We start from the raw sequence: 26,751 nt of genomic DNA on the forward strand, positions 1-26,751 counted from the left end.
CAGTTGAAATTTCAGTCAACAGTCGTCATTGTTTGGCCAGTCTCTTATTTTGTCTCCACGGCGATATTAAAATCTTCCACGTGCTCGACAGTTTTGGGAGGTATAAGTTCTGGTTTGAAACGAAAAAAACGCAGTCGACCACAATGAACACGTTGAGAGGAAACGAGCTGTACACATCGTCGCACATCGTCACTTTGCACCTGTCTCGATACAGGACATTTAACAATGCTCCAAAGTACAGATCTACGAATACGAATCATGAACCGAACGCCGCATATGTACATATGTATATAGATTGTAGATACGTGGGCAGAGATTGCATCGGTATTTGCTATTCGGTGTTGGTATTTGTACTCTTGCCTGCATCAATGTGTACACGCAAGTACGTATAGGCGATCATTCGATTGTGCGCATTCACGTCGCGAAACAATACCCCCGAGTTCAGTTCATCTCTTTCCCAATATCCCTTGCTCCCCCTTTTTCTCCCTGTCAATTTCTCTTTCATTTCTTTCATCGCTGCTACTTCTGCCTCCCCGACCCTTTGCCTGGCATCCAGATGCTTTACGGTCTTCGCCTGATTCACTATTTTCCTTTTCTTAGTCTTTTTATCTCTTTATATAGGCGTTTAATTGTTGTTCTCTCAACTGTTCGTAAATCTCTACAATTATTCCGACTGTGGCCTAATTTTCGTTTTCTCCCTTCTCACACTTTATTTCTTTAGATACGTTTCTTTAGCCTACCACGTAGTTTCCTCGTTCGCCTCCCTTCTTTTTATCCTTGCGTTTTTCTTCTTCCTGCCCCCGATTTACCTCTGATTTGAGCTTCCTTCGATCTGGAAACTGGCTCCGTTCTCTATACCCTTATAGTTTTTCCTAACTTGTCTCCGATTGTGGAGTTGGCGAAATCGTTTAAAGAGGACTGGTCGACTAAAATACATTGTCTAATTGTGTAGAAAGTGAGATATATACAGGGAGAATCCGGCGAAGCCTAGAACTATAGGCTGGCTAACGGGGTTACTCTCATGCAGCTTTTCTGAATACAGACAAAGTTCGGCATTTACGTGGAGGATACGGAGGCGAAGAATGAAAAATCTCTGTCTGGTCGTTAGCCAGCAGACAATACAATCCGAGCGTGGATACTTCCCATTCTAAACATACAGTGGATGAATTTACGCGCATATCGCAGAGATGCTTGGTTTTCGGAGTGTCGCACACCACAATGCAACATTAATAATTAGAGCTAGCTTGAATCTTGGTTAATAACGAGGTTCTACCCCTCGTACTCGTGCATCTTTAGTTATTTCGCGTCGTGTCATGGTTTTTTGAAATCTATGACATTCAGTAGAAGTACGTAAATCGTATTGCTTCGCAGGAGTTTGTGAAATACATTTACATATATACGAGTATACACACATACATATCTCTGTTTAATATTTAAAACTTAAACAAAAGACAAAGCAACGGTTAGTAATTAAGGAAAAAACACGGGACAAGATGTTGCGTGACCTTTTTTAATTACGATTAATCTTTCTATGGGCACAAATCAAGTGAGACGTGCTTGATACGATGAGGATCGATGCGGTCATTTTTATGTACCGAGAATAGTATTTTTATCTACTGAAAAAGGCATCGGATATACATTATTATTAGCTTTTCAAAACTCGTAAATCGTATCTGATGAAGTTGTTTAAAATATATTTTTCTCGCATTGCGCTCCTGTAAGTTGCATTTATTTATGCAAAGTTCAAGTAATACCGAATATCCACGAGTTTTTCCTCGTGGACATTTTTTCGTGCCCGCGAAACGTTATAAGGTATACCAATATAGTGAAATCATCAATAAATCCTTGTTGGTGCGGAATTAACTAGAAACCTCGTTCGTTTCTATGAAACATATCGGTCTTTGAGTGTGATGCATGAATCTATATATTATATTCGTGAAAATTCAACCAATTTACCGGAGTTAATCTGCATGACCAGCTGCTTTTTAAATGGCTGTTTCATTCACGACTAGAATGGTAACCTGGAATTCAGCCAGGCAAATGTATACTCTAATTTTATTCTCGTTAACAGGAGGAGTCCGTTGAGCATAATTTCTTAGAAAAATATCGTTTGGATTGCAAAGATTCACTAGTTGTTTTATCATCTATGCAGCCACGCAAACATTCTATCGTGTTCCAAAGAAATGTTTTTTCTACGGGATATTATATTTTTTCATTTGTTTAAACAAAGTTACTTCTCTGATAGCTCTTATCTTCGATTGTAATTTTTTTCAAGATACATATCGTAGTCGATCCCGAACGTAGTAATTAAGAAACATAGTAACTTCAAAGTTTGTAAAAGTGGCGATATCCTTAAAACATTGCTTGTCCGATGTTACCAATCCGTCTTTCTTCGTTTTCAGATTTCTACGTTAGTGTCGCACAGAGAACGTCCGCTATGTTCGGACAGAAGTCTCCGTGCTGTTGCCAGAGTCGGACAAGCTGTGAATCTGGCAGTAGAGAGGTTCGTCACTGTTGGCGAAACCATCGCGGATGGAAATCCAGAGATCAGGGAGGACATGTACCAGGCGTGCAAGAGAGCAAGAGATGCTGGTAAGTCATTGTCTGCAATCTGTCTATAAACCATTATTGACTATACTTGATTTGCCGTTATATGCATATAACGAATGAGCCGAGACTAGAGAAATCACGTTGCAGGCGTTATTTCTTCAGATTTCGACTTTTATCGAACATAATTCATAGGAAAAAATTGTTAATTTCCATTTCTGTACTTTAACGTGCCGGAAATACATATATGCAGGAAATTATTTCTTCCGTCCTTTAACACTGGGTTAAAGACCATCTACATGTATATAAGATTTTCACGCAACAAACGAAAGTTCATGTTTGTCGCGTTAGTAACCGGTCATCGAGAGATCGCCAAAACTTTTTAAGCTAAACTAAATAGAGGTGACCTAAAAATTTCTGCGAAGATTTTAAAGCCGCTTGAAGATGTAAAGACGTTTGTCACGAGTTGTCGCTTCTAAAAGTTGAAAGGATATCTCTCAGCAGGCATTCAAGCTCGTGCTGACGTTCAGAGAGACCTAGTCATTGTTACTTCCAACAAGTTTTACTCCAGCTTGACTTCGGTCTACTTTGCTCTCTTGATAGTCTGTGACACTGTCGCATCGGTACTCACTAGTAGCTCTATTCGTTTGGAAATAAAATCTCTGATAATACCCTTGTCTGCGAAACTCACGAAAAAGCAGCGTTATATCGTAGTTTCTTTATTTGTAGTATACTTCGTACGATCCAACGCGATGCGACGTCCACGCAATATTTCGAAAATTAAATATATTTATGTACAGAGCGGGACGAAGTAAAAGAAAGTAGTTGGGAACTTGGAAATATTAGGTCATCCCATAAATTCGTGCCGTTTTTCGAGCGGTTATATATGTTAAGATTGTTTACATACCTTTCAGTTTCATGAAAAAATGTAATCCCCCTCTCGTTGTACAACTTCTTCCCATTTTTCTAGTAGGGCCATTATTCCGTCTCGATAAAAGTTCTCTTGTTTTTCTTTAAAATAATTTTCTAAGCTATTTTTGAAAATGTCAATATTTTCAAATTTTTTATCTACTAAAAAGTGTTGTAATGCTCTGAACAGGTGGTAATCAGGTAGGACAATGTCTGGGGAATATGGGGGATGTGGTAAAATTTCCCAATTAAATTCAGACAATTTTTTTGTAACGCTTTTCGCGACATACGGTCTAGCGTTGTCGTGATGGAAGATAACGTTGTTCCTATTCACTAAACCTGGTCATTTTTCAGCTAGTACTTCCCTTAATTTTTCTAATTGAGTGCAATATTTGTCTGAATTAATGGTATCACCACTAGATAAAAGTTCAAAATAGAGTATTCCTTTATAATCCCACCATACACACAAAAGAACTTTACGTGGATGTAATCCTGGCTTTGCACAGCGTTGAGGTGGCTGATTTCGTTGGGACCAGCTGCGTTTCCATTCAGAGTTTTCGTAAAATATCCACTTTTCATCACCAGTTACCAGACGTTTAAGGAGTGGCTCATGTTTATTACGCGCAAGTAATGACATGCACACAGTCAGTCGTTCAAGACGGTTCCGTTTCGTAAATTCATGGGGCACCCAAACGTTCAACTTTGACACCATCCCCATTTTTTTTAAACACCTATGAATCGTTGTCTTAGGTATTTTCAGAACATTTGACATCTCTTGAACTGTCAAACTTCGTGATTTTTCAACAAGATCCCGAATTTTATCTTCGTCTGTCTGAGGAGGACGCCCGGAGCGTTTCTCGTCTTCTAAACAGAAATTCCCAGCTCTTAAACGTTGGAACCACTTCCTACAGGTGCGAGATGAAAGCCCATTTTCTCCGTAAACAGCACATATGTTTTTCGTGGCAATTGTTACAGAACTTCCTTTCCGAAATTCATATAACATGAGATGTCGAAAATGGATACGTATTTCACTCATGATTTTTTATTGTTAGAAGTCACTGTGTTCACTATATTACGATTTTATACCCACGAAAATCTGCTCTAGCCTGTTCTCGATCAGCTAAGCTCAAGTGCATTGGTCCCTTACCGCCGTATGTTTATAAATCGACACATGAAATGTATACACAAAAGTCGGCACGAACTTATGGGATGACCTAATATTATAATCACCGAGTATCAGACGTTACGATACTCTCTGATGTCGTGAAATTGCCCTTTCGATTCAAATATCGACGTATATATTAAATATGCTGTAAAAAGTAGAGACATAGGTACGTATAAAGATAAAGGTTTTTAAGTTGTGGTATGTACTATTGTATAAATATCTTTGTGCTATTTACTCTTGTAAAAGTTTATTCGATGCATTTTATCTTTACAAGTGAAACGACTAATATTTTATTTCGGAGACCTTGAGAATCTAATGTCCTGGAAGAAAAAGGAAATGGACGCGTAAGCTAAATGGAATTTTCATTGAAATTGGAAATGGCTGTTCTGTGTAGGCGAGTAACGGGTAATAGGTGAAAAACAATGAAAACCGGGAAATGGTTAATATTTATTCGACTGCTGTAGACCTTTTTCTTTTTTGCGTGTGGAGAAATCCTCATGGACACTCCGCTGCTGCTAATAATCGGCAACAGCAGAGTAGTGTCAATCTCTCGCCTATGACGTGACGCAGGATGTAACAGGGCAACTCCCACGCCGGACAAAACTCCAGCGCGTGTTGCGCCGTGTCCCTGCCCAACCGCAGTGGTGACAGATGTCCGTCGTCTCCCGTCTGATTTTCATTAGGGCCGAACACGCCGTGTCCCGCGAGCACCTGGGTCATCCTGTAGGTTGAGCGGAAGGCAGCGACGGCTTCTTCATGTCTCCCAATTTGAGAGGACCGCCTTCGCGCCTTGATGTTCGCCTCCCACGTTGATCAGCTGGGATCGCCACTGGTCTCACGTGTCCTCCTCGGCGGTTCCTATGTCGTTTGGGGCCACCTGTTCGGTCGAGTCCTCTCCCGGGTTCCGCACTCTCATGTGGATGTATCTCCTCATGAGCACCAACGCCCGAAGCTCCCACGGGGGAGACGCGGCCAAAACGGTCGCCTACGCGTGGGACACCGTTCGGTATCCCCTAACGATTTTGATGGCGGTTACTCTGTGCAACCTCCTGAGGAGCAGGATGTTGCGACGACTCGTCATCAAATCGTCCGCTAATACCGGGGCCCCTTACATTACTCGGGACCGAAAGACGCCCTCGTATAGTCGGCGCACCGCGGCTCCCGTCCCGCCGATGTTCGACAGCAGGCCGTACAAGGCATTAGCAGCCGCCGACACCTTCGGAATCAGGAAGTCGAAATGCGGCTCGAACGTCCACTGGCTGTTGATGACGAGACCCAGGTATTTCACCCGCGATCCCACCCCGACGGTTTCGCCTGCCATGCTTATGCTCAGACCGGGCGGATGAGTCCCTCACCTGTTCTTGTCGTAGAATCAGATGGCCTCCGACTTCGCAGGGGAGTCCCTCAGGCCCAGTTCGCGCACAGCACGAATCGCGCAGGCCGTTGTCATTTCGCCGATGCGCAACGTCTCGTGCCACCCGCGACCTCCGACCAACATCAGAGTGTCGTCCACGTAGCACACTATAGCCGCGCCTGGAGGCAACGGGGAACGCAGTACTTCGTCGTACGCGATGACCCACAGGATCGGTCCCAACACCGAGCCGTGCGGAACGCCGCGCTCAACGGGCCGTCTTCCCCCCCCCCCTCCTTGGTGGCGTAGCATACCCACCTGTCGTCGAGGTAGGCGCAGGTCAGCCGAACGAGGTAGTAGTAATATTCTCGTCTTTGCTAACGTGTGCTTTCCGTGGAGAAAATTCTATACAGTACCCGGCCACCCCTAGGGATATAGGGGTTGGGGTTACGCCTAACCAGCGCACAAAGCACCCAGTACCTTGCCACCTGGATTAGCTAAACCTGGCAGGGGCTGTCGCTCGTCTCAGGTCGAACGGGGCACATTCTAAGCCTTCCGTCTCTCCAGGACGATTCCGGAGAAGGTGTGACGCTGCTCACTCACCGAAGGCCATTCCGGGGAGCCAAGTACCTCTTAAATCGGCCTTCTTACCAGCATCTTGGCCATCAACCGCTGCCACCACGAGTCCAAACTCATAATTGGCCGAGCAGAGGGATCGCTACTCCCTCCGCGCTTTCACTCGACGCCCGTGGTACCATCCTTAGTCATTGGTGGGACTATCGTGTGGATGTACAGCCACGACACTACCGGCCGGCGACCTGCTAACCGTGCTCGGCAGTTCCAGATGGGATTCACGTAAGCCGGACACTTGTCCCGACGGTCCTCTCTGGCATCGAGATCGTGGGTTTGCCAGCTCCCATAGACACACATAACAAGATAACACAGACAAGTCCTCCCTGCGGGAAGCCGAATGAGGTAGCTGGGAACCTTGAAGTGTTCCAGGGCCGCCACTATCCTGTCCCATGGCATGGAGTTGAACGCGTTGACGATGTCCAGAGAGACCGCCAGCGCCACGCCGTCCTGGGAAACCATGTCCTCCGTGAGTGCCCTTACGTGTCTGACCACGTCAATTGTCGAGCGTCCCTTCCGTACGCCGCACTGGCTATCGTGCCAACCCGGCACCCGCCCCGCCAGGTGTCGCTCCAGACGGGCGGCAACCACTCTCTCGAGGAGCTTGCCGACCTCGTCCAGCAGGCATATCTGCTGGTACGCCGGCGGCGAAGTCGTCGGTCGGCCATCTTTACGGAGGAAGACCAGCCTCGTTGTCCTCCATGACCGGGGGTAGACTCCCTCTCTGAGGCATTTTGTGTAGAGGCGCTGAAGTTTGGGAACCATGACCCCCACCACTTCCCCCAGACCCGGCCCGGAATTCAGTCCGGATCCGGGGCCACGTCGCGCGAGGCCATTCTTTTGGTCGCCTCTCACAGCTCTTCCTCCATGACTTCTCAGTCGTCTGTCCATTTCACCGTCCAGGTTGTTTCCCGCGACAATTCTGTCGCACTTGGAGAAAGAAGAGCGTCCCAATGATCTGCAGCAGCAGCGCTGGTTCCATTTCCGTCGTTGTCAGAGAGCCCTTCGCGCGTAGGATTCGTGTCCGTCCTGTATGGCCTTCCCCATAGGTCGGACTCGACTGCTTCTGACCAGGCACGGTCCTTGGCGATCTTGATCTCCCTTTGTAGCGAGCGCCATAGCATGTGGTACGCTTGGTAGCGCAGGGAGACTTCTTCCTCGTCGCTTCGTCACCAGCGGCGAACTCTCAGGTACCGTCTTCAGGCTCGGACACATCTCGCCCTCAGCTCCGCGATATCGGGAGTCCACCAATACACGGCTCTGCTTCGCCCTGTGTCCAGCGTGGTTGGCAGTATAAACGTGTCACATATTGCCGTCATGACTCGACGGAGGTTCTCGACCTCGTCCTCCACGCTTGTTTCCGTCGGTGTCGTCGAGGCCTCCCAGTTCCAGGCAGCGACTATTGCGGCCGCTCGAAGCAGACCGTCATCCCTTTCCTTGATCTTCCACCTTGGTGGTGGGCGCGCGCGTTTTCTTCTCGGCGGGCCGCGACCATCGCCTGCGGTCACAGTTCCAAGTCCAAATGTGTCTTTCACCTCCATGAATATGTAAAGGTGATCCGAGAGTGTCTCGATCTCCTCGGCCACTCTCTAGCCTGAAATCCACCTGAATGCATCGGGGGAAGCTCATGTGATGTCAACGACGGAGCTCCCCCTCCACGCCACGCAGGTCCTGGCCGAGCCCCTGTTCACCAACAGGAGTCCAAGTCTCGTGGTCCAATCTGACAGCGCGCTACCGCGCGCGTTGGTCCTGGGGTTTCCCCATTCCGTGGAGTGTACGTTAAAGTCTCCCAGGATGAGCACCTGCCGAGGAAGGTGCCGCCTGACGCAGTCGCCAACCCCGTCCAGGAACTCCTTGAACGCTGCCCATCCGCTGCTGATGCTCATCCGGTGACACGTACACGACCACCATCATCATTCCTGCCCACTCGACCGCGACGTATCCGTTGCCGCGCTTCAGCGGGACTCCGTGGGTGAACGGCGTTGACGTCCAGGTGACAGCGACCATTTCGTCCGTATCTCCGGCCCAGTCCGGAGCATCCAGAACTCTATGATTCGGTCACCACCGCTAGGGCGACCGTGCTCTCCCGAATGATTTGGTAGAGCAGGTCTTGCGCTCGTCTTGACCGTCCCAAGTTGGTCTGAAGGATGCGCATTTTCTCAATCACCTAAGGTCATCGCTTCCATGGCTTCTTCCGTGCCAGCCTCCTTGCTCGCGGGCTTAGGGTCGGGGGTTTCCTGTGACGGTGAGCCTTTTTCGTTGCCACTTCCGACCGCGGATCCGCAGATGGTTCCTCTTGTTTCCTTTTGGGGGGGGGGGGGGCGCAGGCCGGTTCCCTCATCCTGTGTACCAATGGTGCTCCGTGCGCCTCGCAAAGCAGGCATTTTGGGTTCGCGGCAGTGCATCCTTTAGCTTGGTGACCCGAGTCGCCGCATCTGTAGCACAGGTGCCCCCTGTCGTCCTTAGAGGTGCATGTCTTGCTTATGTGCCCAATCTCCAGGCACCTGTAGCATTGCAAAGGTCTTCACTCGATGACTTCGACCTTCGCTATCGACCATCCTATGGCGACCTTGCCAGCCTGGGCCAGTTTTCTCACTGCACCAGCCAGGCCTTGTATCCACACGGATCCAAGACTGTTTCGAGCGAGGCGGATCTCTCCCAGTTGGACGTCTTCCGCTTTGAGGACTCTCCTTCGCCAGGGTGTTCCTGATTTCCTCCTTGGTGGCCAAAAGGTCTATTGTGGTCACCCTTGCTTCCGCGGCTCGGAAGGGTGTCGTCACGAGGACCTTGCTCGGATCCAGCGTCCGGGTCAGCCGTGATGCGAGCGCAGCGGTCTTCTCCCTCTTAGGGTCCTCGGAGACCTCCAGAACGACGCCTCCGGTCATAGTTTTACGCATCCTTACCGTGTTGATGCCAACCTCGGCCAGAGAGACGCTGTCCTTGGCGCCTCTAATGCTGCTATGTATCTTTCCATTATCGCGAAGGCGCCAGGGGTGGGGTCCATCGTTCTTACCATCTCTGTTGCACCAGCGATAATGGACCTCGCCACTTCTCTCAGCATCTTCACGTGTGTGCCCTTGAGGTTGCAGAATGTCTCGGCAACCTTGGTCACCTCAGAAGCCCGACGGAGCAGTTCTGCTCCTATGTCCGACGTAGTAGATGTCCTCATCTCTTCGGCCAATTCCGTGGGGAGCTCGGGAGATCTGCCGGTCTTCCTTTTCTTCACGCGGGGTGCTTCGACGGCGGAGGTTTCTTCTTCCTCCGTCGTTTCCTCAAGCCGTAGGCTCCCCGTGTTCAGTGCGGAGCAGAAAAGGCCCTCCTTAAGAGGGACCGTCTTCCTCATACTTCTGTTGCCGACGTGTGTAGGCTCAGCAGCTAACTCCGCTTCGCCCCCTCCACTCATGGTTTCATCCGCCTCTTTATTCTCCCCCACGGTTGTGTCCTTTTTCCTCCATTGAGCGCACAAAATGACCACTTATACCGGCGCTTGTCACTACCGCCTGTCACTACCACTTTGAAATGGCTCGCGCGATGCGCTTTCGGCGTTTTTTTCCACAGGCACTAGGCCTTCACTCTGATTAACTTCCTTGTCCGAATTCTCCAGTTTTCCCGGAGATTTCGATCAGATTTCCGTCCTCTCTACGACTGCTCCATGCAAATACCCTTCGAAGCGATGACTGCTGTAGACCTGAAAAGCTAACAACGAGCATAGGCGAGAATGGTAGGATAATGCAAGAGGAACGCATTTATCATTGTCACGTCTTGTTAAAACTTACGCGTAATATTTACGAACATTGTTAGGTTACACGTCCCTGTGATCGCTATACTCATAATCACTAAGAGTTTTAAGTTTTAAGTAAGTTTGAAGTAAGATGCGTAAATAACATTTAATTTGCGGTGTTATTAATGGTTCGATATATACTTGCCTATCTTCCATATTGAAGCATTGCGTCTGTTTTTCGTAACGTACAAAAAAACACTTCTGGCTGAAAACTTTGAATATCGTCGCTAAAAGAACATAAATGCAAACTCGCGTATGCAACTTTACGGAAAGCACCGGTAATAATACTACTAGGAGAAAAAGTCGCGATATCCTCTTCCGCTCAAGGCAAAACAATTCTCGAGAAAGTACTTGGTAACATATTTGCCCTGTATTGATTTATTGCGCTAAAACATACAAGACCGAAGAACTAAGCGAAATATCGATCTATGATATAATTGACCAAAATATTTCTCTGATTTTGTGGCACTAACTTCGAGTTTTGTAGAACTCATTCGTAAATGTTTTCCGATTTTACTAGAACAAACGAATGGTCTGGTAAAATCGTCAAAGAGAAATGGAGATGTATTTCGATGGAAAAAGATGAAAATGTCGTAAAACAGCACGATGTAAAATTCAAATAAAATATAATGCATTCACCTATTTCATGGAGCCACGGGAGGATGGAAAACATTTGTCAGGTTGAATGTTTTCCCGTGTAACGTTGGACAAAGTCATTAAAGAATCGTATTAGGTCACCCATAAGTTCGTGCCGACTTTTGTGTATACATTTCATATGTCGATTTATAAACATACGGTGATAAGGGACCAATGCATTTGAAAAATGGAAAAAAGTTGTACAACGAAAGGAGGGTTACATTTTTTCATGAAACTGAAAGGTATGTAAACAATCTTAACATATATAACCGCTCGAAAAACGGAACGAACTTATGGGATGACCTAATATTTTTGCATTTTGAATAATGGCGTTCAATACGCCATATACATAATTCAAGGATAAATCAAGAAGCATATTTTCATAACGTGAGGTCTCCTTCGTGCCTTTTTCCAGGGTGTATGCCAAAAAGTATCTCGAATGTATAAAGCGAATACGCGATGACCCATATTCCTTAGTCCTTGAAAGATTTTTCGCTATCCCAAATGGAGCCTTGAGCAACGTCTTCTCTGGATGAAAAACAACCAGAAAAATATCGCCACGAGCTTTTTTAATTTTACAATCTCTATACTACGTGTTACGAATCAATAACAAATTCTGTAGCTACCGACGTAGTACGTAGATACGCTCTGATCGTTTCACGAAATATGAAGTACTCTAAATTCGGAAATGTAAAATCGAGAATTACTGGAATTGGAAGATTACCTTGAAAATGTTAAAATTTACGAAGGTCAATGGAAAAACGCTAATCTCTGGCTAAAATCAGGCATAAACTTGATTACGACAAATCTTAGTTTTACGAACGATATCGCGGAAATAATTCGCCACGGTTTGACACGAGGATGCGGCATGACACGAGGATGCGGCATGACACGCAGTGTATCTAAATAAATCTTCATGTGCTGGTTCAATTTCACATTTCATCTTCTTAATCCATTCATAAATGTCGAACATCTTTCTGTAAAAAAATTCGATATATTCTATACTTCCACTACTACTACTATTAATGCATTGAATATGAGGATCTAAATATTTCGCGAACAATTTAATACGAATGAATATAATTTCCGAACCAAATATTTTAATTAAATTAATTCGAATCAATAAACAAAGTACATCAAATGCCTCGTTATTTTTGGTAAAATAACACCATCGAGCTTAATTTTATTTGGAACATCCGATAAATGCCATGACATATCCTTCGAAGCAAACGTTCACTAAATTATATAATCTTATCGAATATTTGGAACGAGAATATGCTCAAATGTTTTTTGCATGACGCGACGCGAACTCTAAAACGAATTAACTGAAAATCATATCAACTCCAAATACGCGGTTATTTACCGAGCAAACCGAATAGTTCCGGTGCTAGTGACGTACTTGGAATTACAGATTATTCTATTTTCAGATAATTTGTTAAATTAGTGAATAAATTCAGAGAAAATTCGATTGATTCGTCCCATTGGAAAATACGCATTGATAAAGCCCGCAATGGCAATTAGACCATGATTAATAGCTAATTGGGACTCTAATAGGAACGGCGGCGAGTTTGGACGTGGATCTACAGGAAATTGCGGCGATTTCGTCTGCAAGAACGATTGCGTCCGTGGTGAACGATAATTTACAATACACAGATTCGAAAATTCACTGGATGAATCCAGCTGGCCACGGCGACCGCCTCTTAAAGATGTGTATTTACGAGCGACATTGCATGCCGGGTGAAATAACTTTTATACGGCACCAACTACATTTCCCGTAGTCCAGTTAGTTTAAATCGCTAGCAATAATCGTCGATAAATTCAAAAGTAGCATTCATGTCCCTCCTTTCTTTTCCGATTTACCATATAAATTTCGTACTTGTAATTCCTTCTTCGTATAATGAAAATCTTGGTTTTTAAATGCTAATCGTACGACGACGAAACGAAATGTTTATTTTCTATTTTCTCGAACGAAAACATTTTTCCCTGTATATCAGGTCTGTAAATATGAAACCAGAATTTGCCTATAGATGGCCCTAGCTGATAGTGTAGTTATCACTAAACTGCGTCATTGATGCCAAAAGTCTTTGTTGACATCTCACAAACATTTTCAACTCAGAACAATACAAGTTTCATACAACAGCATAGTTTGTAATAGCGTTGAACATGTCGAATTTTGTGCCTGGAAACTACGATTTGCGGACAGCATTGATTTTCTATTACCATTTGAAGAAAACTGCTGCAGAATCGCATCGAATGCTTGCCGAAGCTTACGGTGAGCATGCTCTTGGTAAATTACAGTGCTTTGAGTGGTTTAAAAAATTCAGAAGTGGCAATTTTGACGTGAGAAACGAAGAACGTGGAACGTGGAACGTGATCTATTATGAGCTGTTAAAACCTGGCGAAACCGTTAATACTGAGCGCTACCGACAACAAATAATCGATTTGAATCAAGCTTTGCGTGAAAAACGACTAGAATATCAAAAAAAGGCAACACAAAGTAATTTTGCTTCATGATAATGCACCATCACATACAGCAAAACCGGTCAAGGAAACGATTGAAGCGTTCAGTTGGGAAATACTTTCGCACGCGGCTTACTCACCAGACTTGGCTCCATCCGATTACTATTTATTTGTATCGATGGGACGCGCACTTTCTGACCAGCACTTCACTTCTTACGAAAATGTACGAAAATGGCTTGATGACTGGTTTGTTTCAAAAGAGCGACAGTTTTTTTGGCGTGGCATCCACCAATTGCCAGACAGGTGGGAAAAATGTATAGCTAGCGATGGGCAATACTTCGAATAAAATATTTTTAATCATTTTCATATAATAAACGTGTATTTTCTATACAAAAATTCCGGTTTCATATTTACATACCTGGTAATATGTAAATATTCCCTGAAAACGATTTTCCCTGTATAATATGAAATCTGAAAGTGTCTTCATGAAGATCTTGTTTGCGCGATTAATTTTGCTTCTTTTTCACAAGAATCAATAGGATAAGAGCTTCCAAAAGACAAAGAAGCTACGAGAATCTTCTTAAAAATTTTATACGGAACAAATATTTGCATGTTTCTCGCGCTTGTTAAGCTCGTTTAGCCGCTGAAAAATTCAGATCTAGCGTGGAACAATAGGCAGCTGGTATCAGGAAAATGAATAACGCGAGAAAATGTAGTACGAGGTCGAAAGTCGAGAGGTAGACGATGTTAAATGAAAGGGCAAAAGGCGTGGAGTTAAAGTAGAGGAGTAGAAAAACAAAGATGCTAAAAAGTTTGAAGATGGTAGAACCTGGACGGAAGATTTAAACGACTCGTTCCTTTACCCTTCTTCCATTCGATTTTATTCACGAATCAATTAATATTTCGCCAATTTAACGAGTATCTTATGAAGATGGAACGATACCAAACGGACGTCAGAGGAGTATAGAACGTGCAAGAAAAGTGATTTTCCTATAGCAGGATGACTCGTATCTTGAATTTTGTTTCAAAAAGTAAAAAGAAAAGTTCGTATTTGCCGCTAAGCTGCGTAATATATCAATTTCGCAGGAAGCTTTGCACCATATACGAGGTTTCCCAAATTTTTAGATCGTGCTCTACAACCTACAATACAAGTCCGCAAAGTACGTGTATGGACAGATTAACTATATATATAAAAGAAAAGAAGAGATAGAAGAAGAATTTTCTCGTTGAACCGTTTGGAATTGAATTGCAATGTCTGCACCTGGAAAAAGAGCGTATAAGCGAGCGTCAAGACAGTTTAACCTCCAATTGCAGTCTTTACCATGGAACAGAGCTGTATCAAATGTTTCATAGTCTTGGAGTGCTTTACGGACAAAAATGAGCCGAAAAGAGCGGAAAGCAAGTAAGGCAGAGCCAGCAACACGGCTGGAGAAAGTGGCGAAATGCCAAGCGATATATCGTCGTGAACAGCGTCGTTTTTTTTTCGAATAAAGCCATCTTATAATATCTCCTTGGTATTCTTGTTAAAGACAAAGGAATAGGCAGGCGATCGCCTTTGCCTTCCAACTCCTTTCCTTGACCACCTAGCATTTTAACGTCGTTGTTTCTATAGGTAGATTCATAGATAAATTACGCTCAGAATTAATATCACTGGCTTTGGTTTATGTCTTATTTTCCTCTCCATTTAGATTTTAGACGATGATTTTTAGCGACTTTTTTTAGGCTAATTTAGTGGATTTTCTTGCACGAATGACGCGTAACGAATTGTGAAACAAAAGGATTACTTTTCATTCGGTTTAGTAGTAAGTACGTGCAATACCAAATTCTCGGTTGGTTAACGTCTTCGTTCTATTCCTTCTTGAAAATATAATAAGTTTACTCTATATCGTACAAGTCAAGGTTTAACCAAAAAGGAATCGAAAAGCGTAGCACATACATATTTGGAAGTTCCAATTTTGCCTTTCTCTCGAAGGAAGCGGTTGCTGTGTCGTCATCCACTAATAACTACATCGATCAACGATGAACGGTAACTTCTTCCACAGTCTGTGTACTCTTACGATAGACGGCACTCTGCTATTTTTATCCCGTCTACCTTTTAAGATCGGGTCAAGTAACGTGCAAAACATTTATTAACCCCTGAGTATTTTCTAACTAATAACCAGGCCGGGAGCATCGTTTCCCCAGACATCGATATAACCGGACATAAGTCTTTCCAAAACATTTCCTTTTCCAGTATCTGTTTAATTCTACTCGATCGTTATTTTTTAAGATATCTTTTTAAAACGATTTTAACTGAAACTGATCGCGAAAATTCTAACGAACCCAACAATTTAAACACACTTACGAAAGACAGGAATTTATTCGACTCGACTCGATCATTAAATCTCTCGATACTTAAGTAAGTCGAGCTTTGCTGAATTTCCACTTATAGCTCTCGGCAAGCGTGATGGAGTATTTTCATCGCAAGACTTGGACGAGCGTGGAGCTTAAAGCGGTTATTTTTTATAAGGTTATACTAAACGCTTAAAACTACGTTTGCGTAACATCGCAAAAAATGAACCTGTAGTAAATCGTTTTTAATTAAATCGTACGTCTATAAATCGTAGCCCGCTCGCTCTCCCTCTCTAAATTTCCTTTCGAATATTTCTACGATTTAAAATCACGAGCGCGTTTATCATTGACTTGTAGAAACAACAAAACGCTTAATCATAAACATGAATGAAAGCTTTGGATAGAAAAAAGGTAAATTAAAACTTACAAAGAGATTTATTCCATTCGCTACTTTGTTCTACGAGTAATTCGTTCAGAAATTGCCTTCTTGCTTTAGATTACAATTATTTTAGACGATGTAACATTTCTATTATCGAACAAGGAAAATAAATTCGAGAATAGACGCAACGTGAACACAATTGCATATTTTCAGCTACGTTCGATTCATTTCGTATGCAAGACGAATTTTCAATGGAGCTTAAATCATTTAATATCTGTGCCATGCGTCACGTACACTATTGGCAGTGCATTTCATATTGCAACATATATGATGTATGTTCCTAAAGGATTAATCAAGAAGCCGGAAGGAACGTTAGCGTATTTCACTTGATATTCCGTGTAAATATACATGTACATTCGATAGATCTGTGGCTTAATAATTCCGCATACATCGAAGATGCAAGCTCGGTAACTTTATCTTTTTTTGCGATATACTCGTGTACTTATAATATTCATAATTTCTGGTCCAACTCGTATACGATAATGCAATAATTCGTTGAGTGAGCAGAACGATTGGAGACACACTGTTCGTTTAATGTCGTTGATTTCTTTATTGATGATTATGTGATTGTATTCCTCTATCAAAACAACAATGACAAAGTTGAAAATTTATCGCGAGATTTAAAGACGGCGAACCAGATGAAACGTTGGAACTTGGCTCGACGAATCAATATTTTTTCCATTATTATCGCCAAGTTATCGATTACGACAATTCTTCTGAAATTTTAATTATCGTAGCAGCAATCCCAACGGTACACAAATAGTTTGCGGAATGGTTTTCGACATCGTCAGCAGGTGTTAGACCTATCGTTAATTAATAATATCTAGAAATGGACCCTGTAGAGTCATTGATTTGTCTACGTCTATTGTCACGGCAAAGGATCAATGGGATCGATCTACCAATCGGTGAACTGGGTTATACGCAATGCGTCTATATTGCGGTGCTGCGATATCTGTAATCTCATGCTCTCGAATTTACATGAGAAACTGCAGGACGATTCAATTGCGTTGTTTATGTACCGCTGTTATATATGCCCAAATAACTGTCGAAATGCGATCAAAACCTACGTTTCTAGTGAAATGTAGGTGATGATAGCATATTTTCATGCTCTCGCTGCAACCATTTTTTTTTTTTTTTTTTTTTTTAGAATATTTACTATCAATTCTCGTCGAGAATTTTCAGTAACTTCATTTGGCGTGATACAATGACATGGATTATAATAGTTTTATATTGTTCGTTCTAGTAGAATCTAAGGATTTAATCTAGAGGGTATTTTCTTTTTAGTCTACGGATCTGGTCCGTCGTGTCCAGTAGTTGGGTGACTAATGGATTGTGGTGGTTGTTGACTCTTGTGTTATATCTGCTTCTGGACTTGTGTATTTCATCTTTGACTGTAGGTATCTTGAGGTCACGGTGGATTGTTTCGTTAGTAACATACCAGGGTGCATTTAATAGGGATCTTAGCGTTTTCGATTGGAAGCGTTGGAGAATTTCAATGTTGGAATTACTTGCTGTTCCCCATAGTTGGATTCCGTAGGTCCAGACAGGTTTTATTGCGGTCTTATAGAGCGTAATTTTGTTCTGCGTGCTTAGGTTGGAGCGACGGCCAATGAGCCAATAAAATTTTTTGAGTTTGTCCCTGAGTTGTTTAGATTTGTCTAGGATATGTTGTTTCCAGGTTAATCTCCTGTCCAGAGTCATGCCCAGGTATCTGACTGTGTCCTTGTTGGAAACTGTTATATTGTTAATGGAGACCTGTGGGCAGGTTTGTTTTCGCAGCGTGAAGGTTACATGTGTGGATTTTTTTTCATTAATTTTGAAGCCCCATTTATGGAACCACTTTTCCATTGAGTCGAGACCTCGCTGGAGGGTGGATGAGGCTATTATCGGGTTGGTGTGGAACGCTAATAGCGCTGTGTCGTCGGCAAATGTTGCTATGGTTATTTCTGTTGATATTGGTAAATCGGCAGTGTAGATAGAGAATAGAAGGGGTCCGAGGACACTGCCTTGAGGTATGCCCGCTTCCATTGGGAAAGTTGTGGTAATGGCGTCTGCATATTTAACCATGAATTGCCTATTGGTTAGGTAGGACTTTAGGATGGAGTAGTAAGTGTGTGGTAGGAGTTTTTTAAGTTTGTAAAGAAGCCCCTCGTGCCATACTTTGTCGAATGCCTGTTGAATATCAAGTAATACCGCTGAGCAGTATTTTTTCTTTTCGAGGGTTTGGCTGATATTGTGTGTTATTCGGTGGATTTGCTCTATTGTGGAATGCTGCTTCCGAAAGCCGAATTGATGATCTAGCAGGGTTTTCAGATCCTCTAGGAGTGGAAGGAGTCGATTCGTTAGCAACTTTTCGAATAGTTTTGACAAAGTGGGTAGAAGACTAATTGGGCGAAGGAGCTAGTCTCGTGTATTGGTTTTTCAGGTTTAGGGATGAGTGTAATTTGTGACGTTTTCCAGGTTTTGGGGTAGTATTCAAGGCGAAGAATTGCGTTGAAGATTGAAGAAATGAGTGCAATCCCTTTTACAGGTAGTTCCTTAATTGCTTTGTTACTTATTTGATCATGTCCCGGTGCTTTCCTGGGGTCCAGACGATGGATTAATTCAGTAACCTCTAGAGAAATGAAAGGTTTAATGGGGAGAGACATTTGGAAGGGAGAATGCAGGTATTCTGTTATTTCAGGAGTGGAATTGGAGGAATGAGGTTTGAAAACGTTGGATAGGTAGTTGGCGAAGAGGTTGGCTTTTTCTATAGGGCTTCGTGTCCATCCGCCTTGCGGACAGCGAATTGGTGGGAATTTTGGGGGGGGGGGGGGGGGGGGACCGCGTGAGTTTCCTGGAAGCCTTCTATAGTGAGTAGTTGGAGACGGCAGAGGAGGACAAATTGACGAGGTACTTTTGGAAACAGTCATTTTTGTATTTTTTAATGATTTTGGTTAACTTTCTGGTTGCGTTGTTTAGCTTGCGTTTGTTGTCCGGTGTTCTATGAGTTTGCCATACTCTTCTTAGTCTTCGTTTTTCTGTAATTTTGTTTAATATGTAATGGGGATATTCGTGTTTACTGATAGAAGTCTTAGTAGGTGTTGAGGAGCGGATGGCGTTTATTATGCTCGTATTTAAGTATTCTGTAGCAGTTTTGATATCTGCCTTTGTTTTTAGTGAGATTGAGGCAGAGGTCGAGCGATTAATGATTTCTCTGAAGAGCTGCCAGTTGGTGAGTTGCTTGTGAATAAGGCCTAATGGCCCACCTAATAGGTGGGTTCTCGATTATTGCTGAACCGACTGTTGCTATTACGGGGGAGTGGTCGGAAGAGAGTTCAGGAGAGTTCAGAGAGGAGTTGATTTGGACATATCTCGGCGAGATATTTTTGGTTATGAAGAAGTCGAGTAAATCGGGGATTTTGTTAGTGTCAGTGGGCCAGTATGTGGGTTCATATGTGGTGAGGTAGTTGAGATTGTTGGTGGTTATGCTTTTCAAAAGGTTTGTGCCTCTTGCTGTGACAAGTCTGCTGCCCCATTGGTTATGTTTGGCGTTATATTCTCCTCCAGCCATGAATCTATTGCCTAGGGCGTCAAGGAAGCTGTCGAAGTTCTCTTTAGCAATCGAGTGTCTGGAAGGGCAGTATACTGCTGAGGCGGTGAGTGTACCATGGCGGTCTTTTATTACTACGCTTGTGGCTTGAAGGTAGTCTTTCTGGAATAATGGAAGCTCGTAGTGCTTAATGCTGGATTTGATGATGATCCCTGTTCCGCCGTGTACCTTTCCATTAGGGTGTTGGATGTGGTAGAAGTTGTAGCCATGTATTTTGAGGTTGTTTTTGTCGGTGAAGTGGGTTTCAGATATGAGCATTACGTCGATTTGCTGTTGTTTTAAGAATAGTTCTAGTTCAAATTTGTGCTGAGCTAGACCGTTGGCGTTCCACAGAGCTATTCGCATTGGTTTTATTTTGCTTCTGTGCGTATGAATTTGTCCATGAAGAGTGTGAGTAGTGACAGCAAGTTGTTAATTTGCTCAGTTTGCTTCTCGATAAGTTTTTCGAGTCTGGTGAAGTTGTCTGTGTTTTGTGGGGTGGGAACACTATTTTCTGAGTGTTCACTGTGGGTTTTCGAGTTGTTTATGTTTCCTTGAGTTGCCTGAGCATAGGATATTGATGGTGTAGTGAGTTTTTGGAGTCTTGGTTCTTGTATAGTCATTTCCTTGGGTCTTAGCTTTGGATACTTAGTATTATGTAGTGTTTTATAGGCTGAGCATCCTTTGTAGTTCGCAGGGTGTTCTCCTTGGCAGTGGATGTACGTCGCGGGGGTTTCTGGGGATTTAGTGCATTGGTCAGTGGGGTGACTACCTGCACATTTTACGCACCGGAAGTTATGATTGCAGTATTTCTGCGTGTGGCCGTACCTTTGGCACCTTTTGCATTGTACTATCTCTTTCTTTACAAGAGGTGGTTCGAACTTAACTATGGAGTTCATCAGCCGGTTGACGTTGTAGATTTCTTTGTTATTTTCTTTTTGTTTTAAATCTACGAAAAATAGCGATAGGGGATTTTTTGTGACTCTATGTCTAATGTTGCTGATGTTGGTTACCTCGTGGCCAAGTGTTTGAAGTTCGAACTTTAGTTCGTCTAGGTCGACTGAGTGGTGGATATTCTGTAACACCACATGAAAAGGTCTTTCTTACTTGAGCTGATATATGTGGAATTTTGCATTCAAAGTTTTTAGCAACTTAGTTTTCTATAGGCGTCTGGGTGGGTCGGCAGAATTTTCACGTGGTTGTTGTTAATTTTTAACTTGTAGTCCTCTTTGCTGATATCTTTTTCAATGGTCCTTATCATTGTTTGGATGTCGATTACGTCGTCAATGAATATTGGCGGGGGAGGGGGAATTCTTTGGGTATGGAGATTATTTACCGTTTTGGTTGTATTCATGGAGTCTTCCGTAGTCTCCAGTATTGAGAATCTGTTGTAGGTGTTCACTTGGCTAGCTAGTGGTTTAGCTTGACTCTTGTTTACATTTGTCTTGATTGGTTCCAGCTTGCGTTTTTTCGTGTGCTGGTCGTTTGCAAAGAGAAATGTGTTTCCCCTTTGCCACGGGGGAGGAGAACGGCGGTGTTATAATTTAGCTCCGGAGAGCCTGTTTGGAATGTTAGGGCCATCATCGAGCTAGTTAATTCAGTATGAAAGAACTAGTCGAGAGGCTGTGTGAACACTTAGGTAGGTTTGTTGGATTCGCTTTCGACAGATGGGCGTCACGTGTAGTTTTGTGAACTTCACAGAGCACTGGACACACGTCTGCACGCTTCGGCACTCACCAGCAAACTGATGCATTAACATTGAGTACAACTTAGACGCTAAAGAAGAGTAGAGTTCGTCCTTCCATTGACCGCGCATTCGTTATTGAGCCTAGGATCATTGTCATTAGCTTCTCGAGTATCTAATTACCACGACTACTTGTCAAATTCTATCATAATCATATTTGCACTAGTAAATATCTCCCCTATTGCATAATGATCACGTCTAATGCCAATAGGGATTCGTTTCACGCCCTTAACCCTAACTTTAATCTTAACGCCAACCCGACATATATATATATATTTTTTTATATATTTATTTATTGAAATTCACAATTTGTCCAATTTGGACATTTGGTAGAATTTTTTAACAGTTATATTAATATGTTGGTGGCTACCCACAGCGGGGTACCATCCTCGCGTTTGCCAGGTTATATCCTTTATGAGGTCTGCTGGGTGCTTCCTTTTTCGCCTTCTGTCCATGTTTATGGTTTTGAACGTTTCCTCAGCTAGCCGGTTTGGGTGTGTTGCTATTCTTGATTTGTATTTTTCTGAGTACCTGCTAATTTCTTCCTTGACCGTTGGGATTCCCAGGTCCCTCCGTATGTCATCATTTCTGACGTACCATGATGCGTTTACTATTGTTCTAAGGATTTTAGCTTGTATTATCTCTATTTTGTTTATATGGCTCATTGCTGTTGTCCCCCATAGTGGTATTCCGTACGTCCAGATTGGTTTTATGATCGTTTTATATATTTTTAATTTATTTTCTATGCTTAATTTGGATTTTCGGCTTGTTAGCCAATGCATTTGTCTCCTTGTTTTCTGTATTTTTTCTATTATTGATTTAGTATGTAGTTTCCATGTGAGTTGTGTATCTAAGTGGAGTCCTAGGTATTTGACATGATTTGTTTGTGTTATATGCGTGCCGTTCAGAAGGATGTTTGGTGGTATTTTTTTAGCGTGAATGTAATATGATTGCATTTATTGGGGTTTGCTTTTATTTGTTTTTCTTGTAGCCACTTTTCTATTTTTGTGATATGTTCTTGTAGTAATTTGACTGCCGTTTCTGTGTTCGTATACCTAACTAGTATAGCTGTGTCGTCCGCGAATGTCAGTAGTGTACTATTGGTAGTTGTTGGTATGTTCGCCGTGTATAATGTGTATAGTATTGGGCCTAGGACGCTTTCTTGTGGTACCCCTGCCTTGATGTCTTTAACTTCAGAATGTGTGTCCTTGATTTTTATTACGAAGGTTCTGCTGCTTAGGTAGGATTTTATTAATTGGTGTATTTGCTTCGGGAATTGTTTCCTAATTGTTTGTAGTAGGTTTTCATGGTCCATAAAGAGGGCTGTGCAGTATTCCTTGTTTTCTAGTGCTATTATTATTTCGTTGATAAGCCTGTGCATTTGCTCTCTTGTGGAGTGTTTGTTTCTGAATCCAAATTGGTGATCCGGTATTAGTTTTTTTTGTCTCTATTATTGTTTTTATCCGGCAATATATTATTTTTTCCAGTATTTTGGAAAATACTGGAAGCAGTGATATTGGTCTGTAAGACGCAGTTTGGTGCGGATCTTTGCCTGGTTTATGTAACATTTTGATATGTGGTAATTTCCATGGTTTGGGGAAGTATTGAATTCTTAGAATTGCATTGAATATTATTGTCATTAGTGTAGTATCCAAATGGGTCTTAGAGAGAAAGGACAAGTGATGATGTTTTGATTTAATATATATTATTAAGAGCAACGAAATGATTACAATGCTGTTCTACGTTCTATTCTCGCATGCAGCTTTCTGCTTCCCAATCCAAACTCTGTCCACTCCGCACACTCCACACGCTCTGCACGCTCTCCACACTCTCCCCGCTCTGCTCGCTCTACACGCTCTCCTCGCTCTACACGCTCTGCCCGCTCTCCACGCTCTGCCCGCTCTACCTTTTCCCGTTCTTCGGAACAGGTATCCCGAAACCCCCGTGATCAAGGTCACGCAGCCTTTTCACGTAAACTGTCCACTTAAAGGACCCAACGGTACATTGTTTACAGTTCGGCCGATACCTTAGGCCTTCTGGCCCCGGTACTACATTAGTCTTATCGCTTTTGGCGGAAGATTTTTCAAGATTTTACCATTGATTAGGCCGATTTCTGGTGCTTTGTTGTTTTTTGTTTTATCGATTATGTTTCTAACTTCTTGTGCTGTTGTTTTAGGTATGGTGTATTCCTTGTCGGTTGTGATAATAGTGGTTTGCGCATCCTCCTCCGTATGACTTTTGAGGTTGCTGTTGTTGATAATATGTGGTGTGAATGTGTTGCAGAGGTGGTTGGAGAATTCTTCAGCTTGTTCTTCGTTGTTTCTTGCCCATGTGTTATCTGCTTTTCTGATTGCTGGGACGGGTATTATTGGCTTCTTTATTTTTTTCATATCTTTCCATAGGGAGTAGTTGGAGTTCTCGTGTGTAGAGAGTGTCCCTATGAACTTTGCGAATTCGTTATTGTTGTGCTCTTTTATTTTGTTTTTTATTTCCTTTGCAAGTTTGTTTAGGTGTTTTTTGTTTTCTCGAGTTCTGTATTTTTGCCATTTTGCTTTCGCTTTTCTTTTTTCTCTAATTTTGTCGGGTATTTCTTGCGGAATTGTTATTGTTTGTCTGCTGGTTGATTCGGGTGTAGTGGTTGTTCTTGCTGCTTCTTGGATAGTTGCTGTCAATGTTGCTACTGCCTGTTCTATGTGTTCAGGAGTTTTCAACGGGATGTTGCAGTTTATTTTGCTTTCTATTATTTCTTTGAAAGTTTGCCATTTGGTGATTTTATTGCATAATGTTTCTGGTTTGCTATAAAGTATTGGTTTGTTTCTGTACTCAATTATTATGGGTGTATGATTGGAGCTAAGCTCGAGGTTGGGTGTTATTTTTAGTTTGCTTGTGTTTAGTCCCCTTGTAACTGCAAAGTCCAGAAGATCTGGTTTTTTGTTCAGGTCAGTCGGCCAGTATGTCGGTGTTCCTGTGGATAATGTATTGAGATTATTATTTCTAATGTACTTTTCCAGTGTTCTGCCTCGAGGTGTAGTGTTTCTTGATCCCCATAGCGTGTGCTTTGAGTTGTAGTCTCCCGCTGCGATGTACTTGTCCCCTAGGTGCTGGAAGTATTCTTCCCACATTTGTGATGTTATTTTGTGTCGTGGAGGCACATATACTGCTGACAACTGGAAGTAGTTGCTGCTAGTTTGAACTGTGACGGTGGTTGCTTGTAGATATTCCTTATTAACTTGGCTGTGTAGATAATGTATGATATCGTTTCTGACTATCACTGCTGTCCCTCTGTGCGCTTTTCCTGAGGGGTGTTTGGTATCATATATGGTGTAATATGGTATTTTCATGTAGCTTTTTGTAGTGAAGTGTGTTTCTGAGACAAGTTGTATGTCGATATTGTTATTGTATATGAATGTTTTAATTTCAAGGGCCCGTTGTTGTAGGCCGTTTGAGTTCCAGGCTGCTATTTTTAACGTGTCCGTTTTTATTTTTTGCTTAGCGCGTTTGCAAGCAGTTGTAGCATGACTGTGATTTGTTGAGTTTGCTGTCTAAGTACTACGTTTTGTTCGCTTATCATTCTGGTTAGCATTTCGGTGTTCTTGATGGATTGTTTGAGAAGTTCTTTGATTTCTGTAGTGTCGTTGTTACTATTGTTGTGATATTGGTTGTCTGAGTGTGTCGATTGGCTGGTTACTTGCGCGTAGCTTCGACTACCAAAGGTGTTGGTGCTGATGTGTTTAGTGTGTATTGCGTGTTCTGTATTTGGTATTGTTTCGAGTTTTGTGCTGTCCTGTTGAACTGTTAGTGTATGTCCTGTTTCGTAGAGGCGGGAACAGTTTGCGTTGTAATTGCTTCCTAGCTTCACAACCTTTATAACTGGCTGGGTGTTTTCCGTTGCAGTTATAGCATCTAACTTCCTCTATTTATCCCGTGGATGGGCAGTGTATCGTTAGATTATTTTTTGCGCATTTAACGCATGCCGGGGTTCTATTGCAATAGTTTTTTGTGTGGCCGTATTGCTGACACCTTATGCACTGTGGGATATCTTTTTTATGTCTAGGTGGCTCCACTTTTACTATTGTGTTTAGTAATTTTTCTATATCGTATATGTTTTTGTTATTGTTTCTAGGTTCTAGTTCGACTAGAAATAGCGGTACTGGTTGTTTGGTATTATACTTGTTAATGTTGTTTATTGACCTTACCTGGTGTCCGATTTTTGCTAGTTCATCGCTTATTTTGTCGGCATTTGTTTTTGGGTGTAATCCCCTGATTACTGCTTTGTAGCTTTTGTCGGATTTGAGCTGGTAGGTGTGATACGCTGCATTTTTATCCTTTAGTGATCTTGTCACTTTTCTGAATGTGTCTGGGGTGTTGGTTTGCACTTTCACCTGGTCTATTTTTATCTGTTTGATACATAGTTATCTTTCCCTGCAGTGTTGTTTAGCAGTTCAATGAGGGGGTCAATTATTTTCGCATCTATGTATATTGGTGGTGGTTTAGGAATGCGGTTTGTCGGACTTTCCGTTGGGTCCGTTGCTGTCTCTTCTGGCAGTGCGCTAAATGATTTATGCAGTTTGATATCCTGAAGCCATTGTTCTTTTTCTAGTGTTTCGGTTTTCCTCCTGCTTGCGAACGGGGTTACTTTGCGTTTTTTGCTGGAAATTGCCACCGTTCAGCTTTCTTCGTGGTGTGTTGGTTCGTTATCCCCGTCATTGGCTTGTGATATTTCCATGTTATCGGCCTTTTTTTCTGAATATGTAGAGTCTGTAGCTCTATTTATAAAATATGTTTCTCCTAATTAATTATTTTTATTGGTGGAATCTGCACGGTTTCACGTTTTGTCGATGGACGTTTACTTTGCCGCTTTCTCTTCTCTCTTGCCGCACTTTCACTGGAGCACTGTTTCGCACGTCCGTTTAGGTCGCCTGCACAGGCGGAACTGAAATCTATATATGTATATCAGGTTCACATTATGATTAGGGTTAGGGGCGTGAAACGAATCTTCATTTGGATTAGACGTTGTCGTTATGCAATAGAGGAGATATTTATTAGTGCAAATATGATTATTACAGAATTTGACAAGTAATCGTGATAATTAGATACTCGAGAAGCTAATGACAATGATCCTAGGTTCAGTAACGATTCCGCGGTCAACGGGATAGCGAACTTTACTTTTCGTCAACGTCTAAGTTG

General features: G+C 42.7%; 1 protein-coding gene across 4 annotated transcripts in view; it reads left to right on the forward strand.

Moving 5' to 3' along the window:
- LOC126923699 (alpha-catulin) overlaps positions 1 to 26,751 on the forward strand; it is an 84,324-nt gene that overhangs the window by 31,789 nt on the left and 25,784 nt on the right. For all 4 annotated transcript variants that reach the window (XM_050737407.1, XM_050737410.1, XM_050737409.1 and 1 more), the window contains one exon: positions 2,403 to 2,592. In XM_050737407.1, coding sequence (XP_050593364.1) covers positions 2,403 to 2,592 — 190 coding nt within the window. The remainder of the gene's footprint in view (positions 1 to 2,402; positions 2,593 to 26,751) is intronic.

Source organism: Bombus affinis, chromosome 13 (assembly GCF_024516045.1).
Source record: "Bombus affinis isolate iyBomAffi1 chromosome 13, iyBomAffi1.2, whole genome shotgun sequence".
Classification (NCBI taxonomy): Eukaryota; Metazoa; Arthropoda; class Insecta; order Hymenoptera; family Apidae; genus Bombus; species Bombus affinis.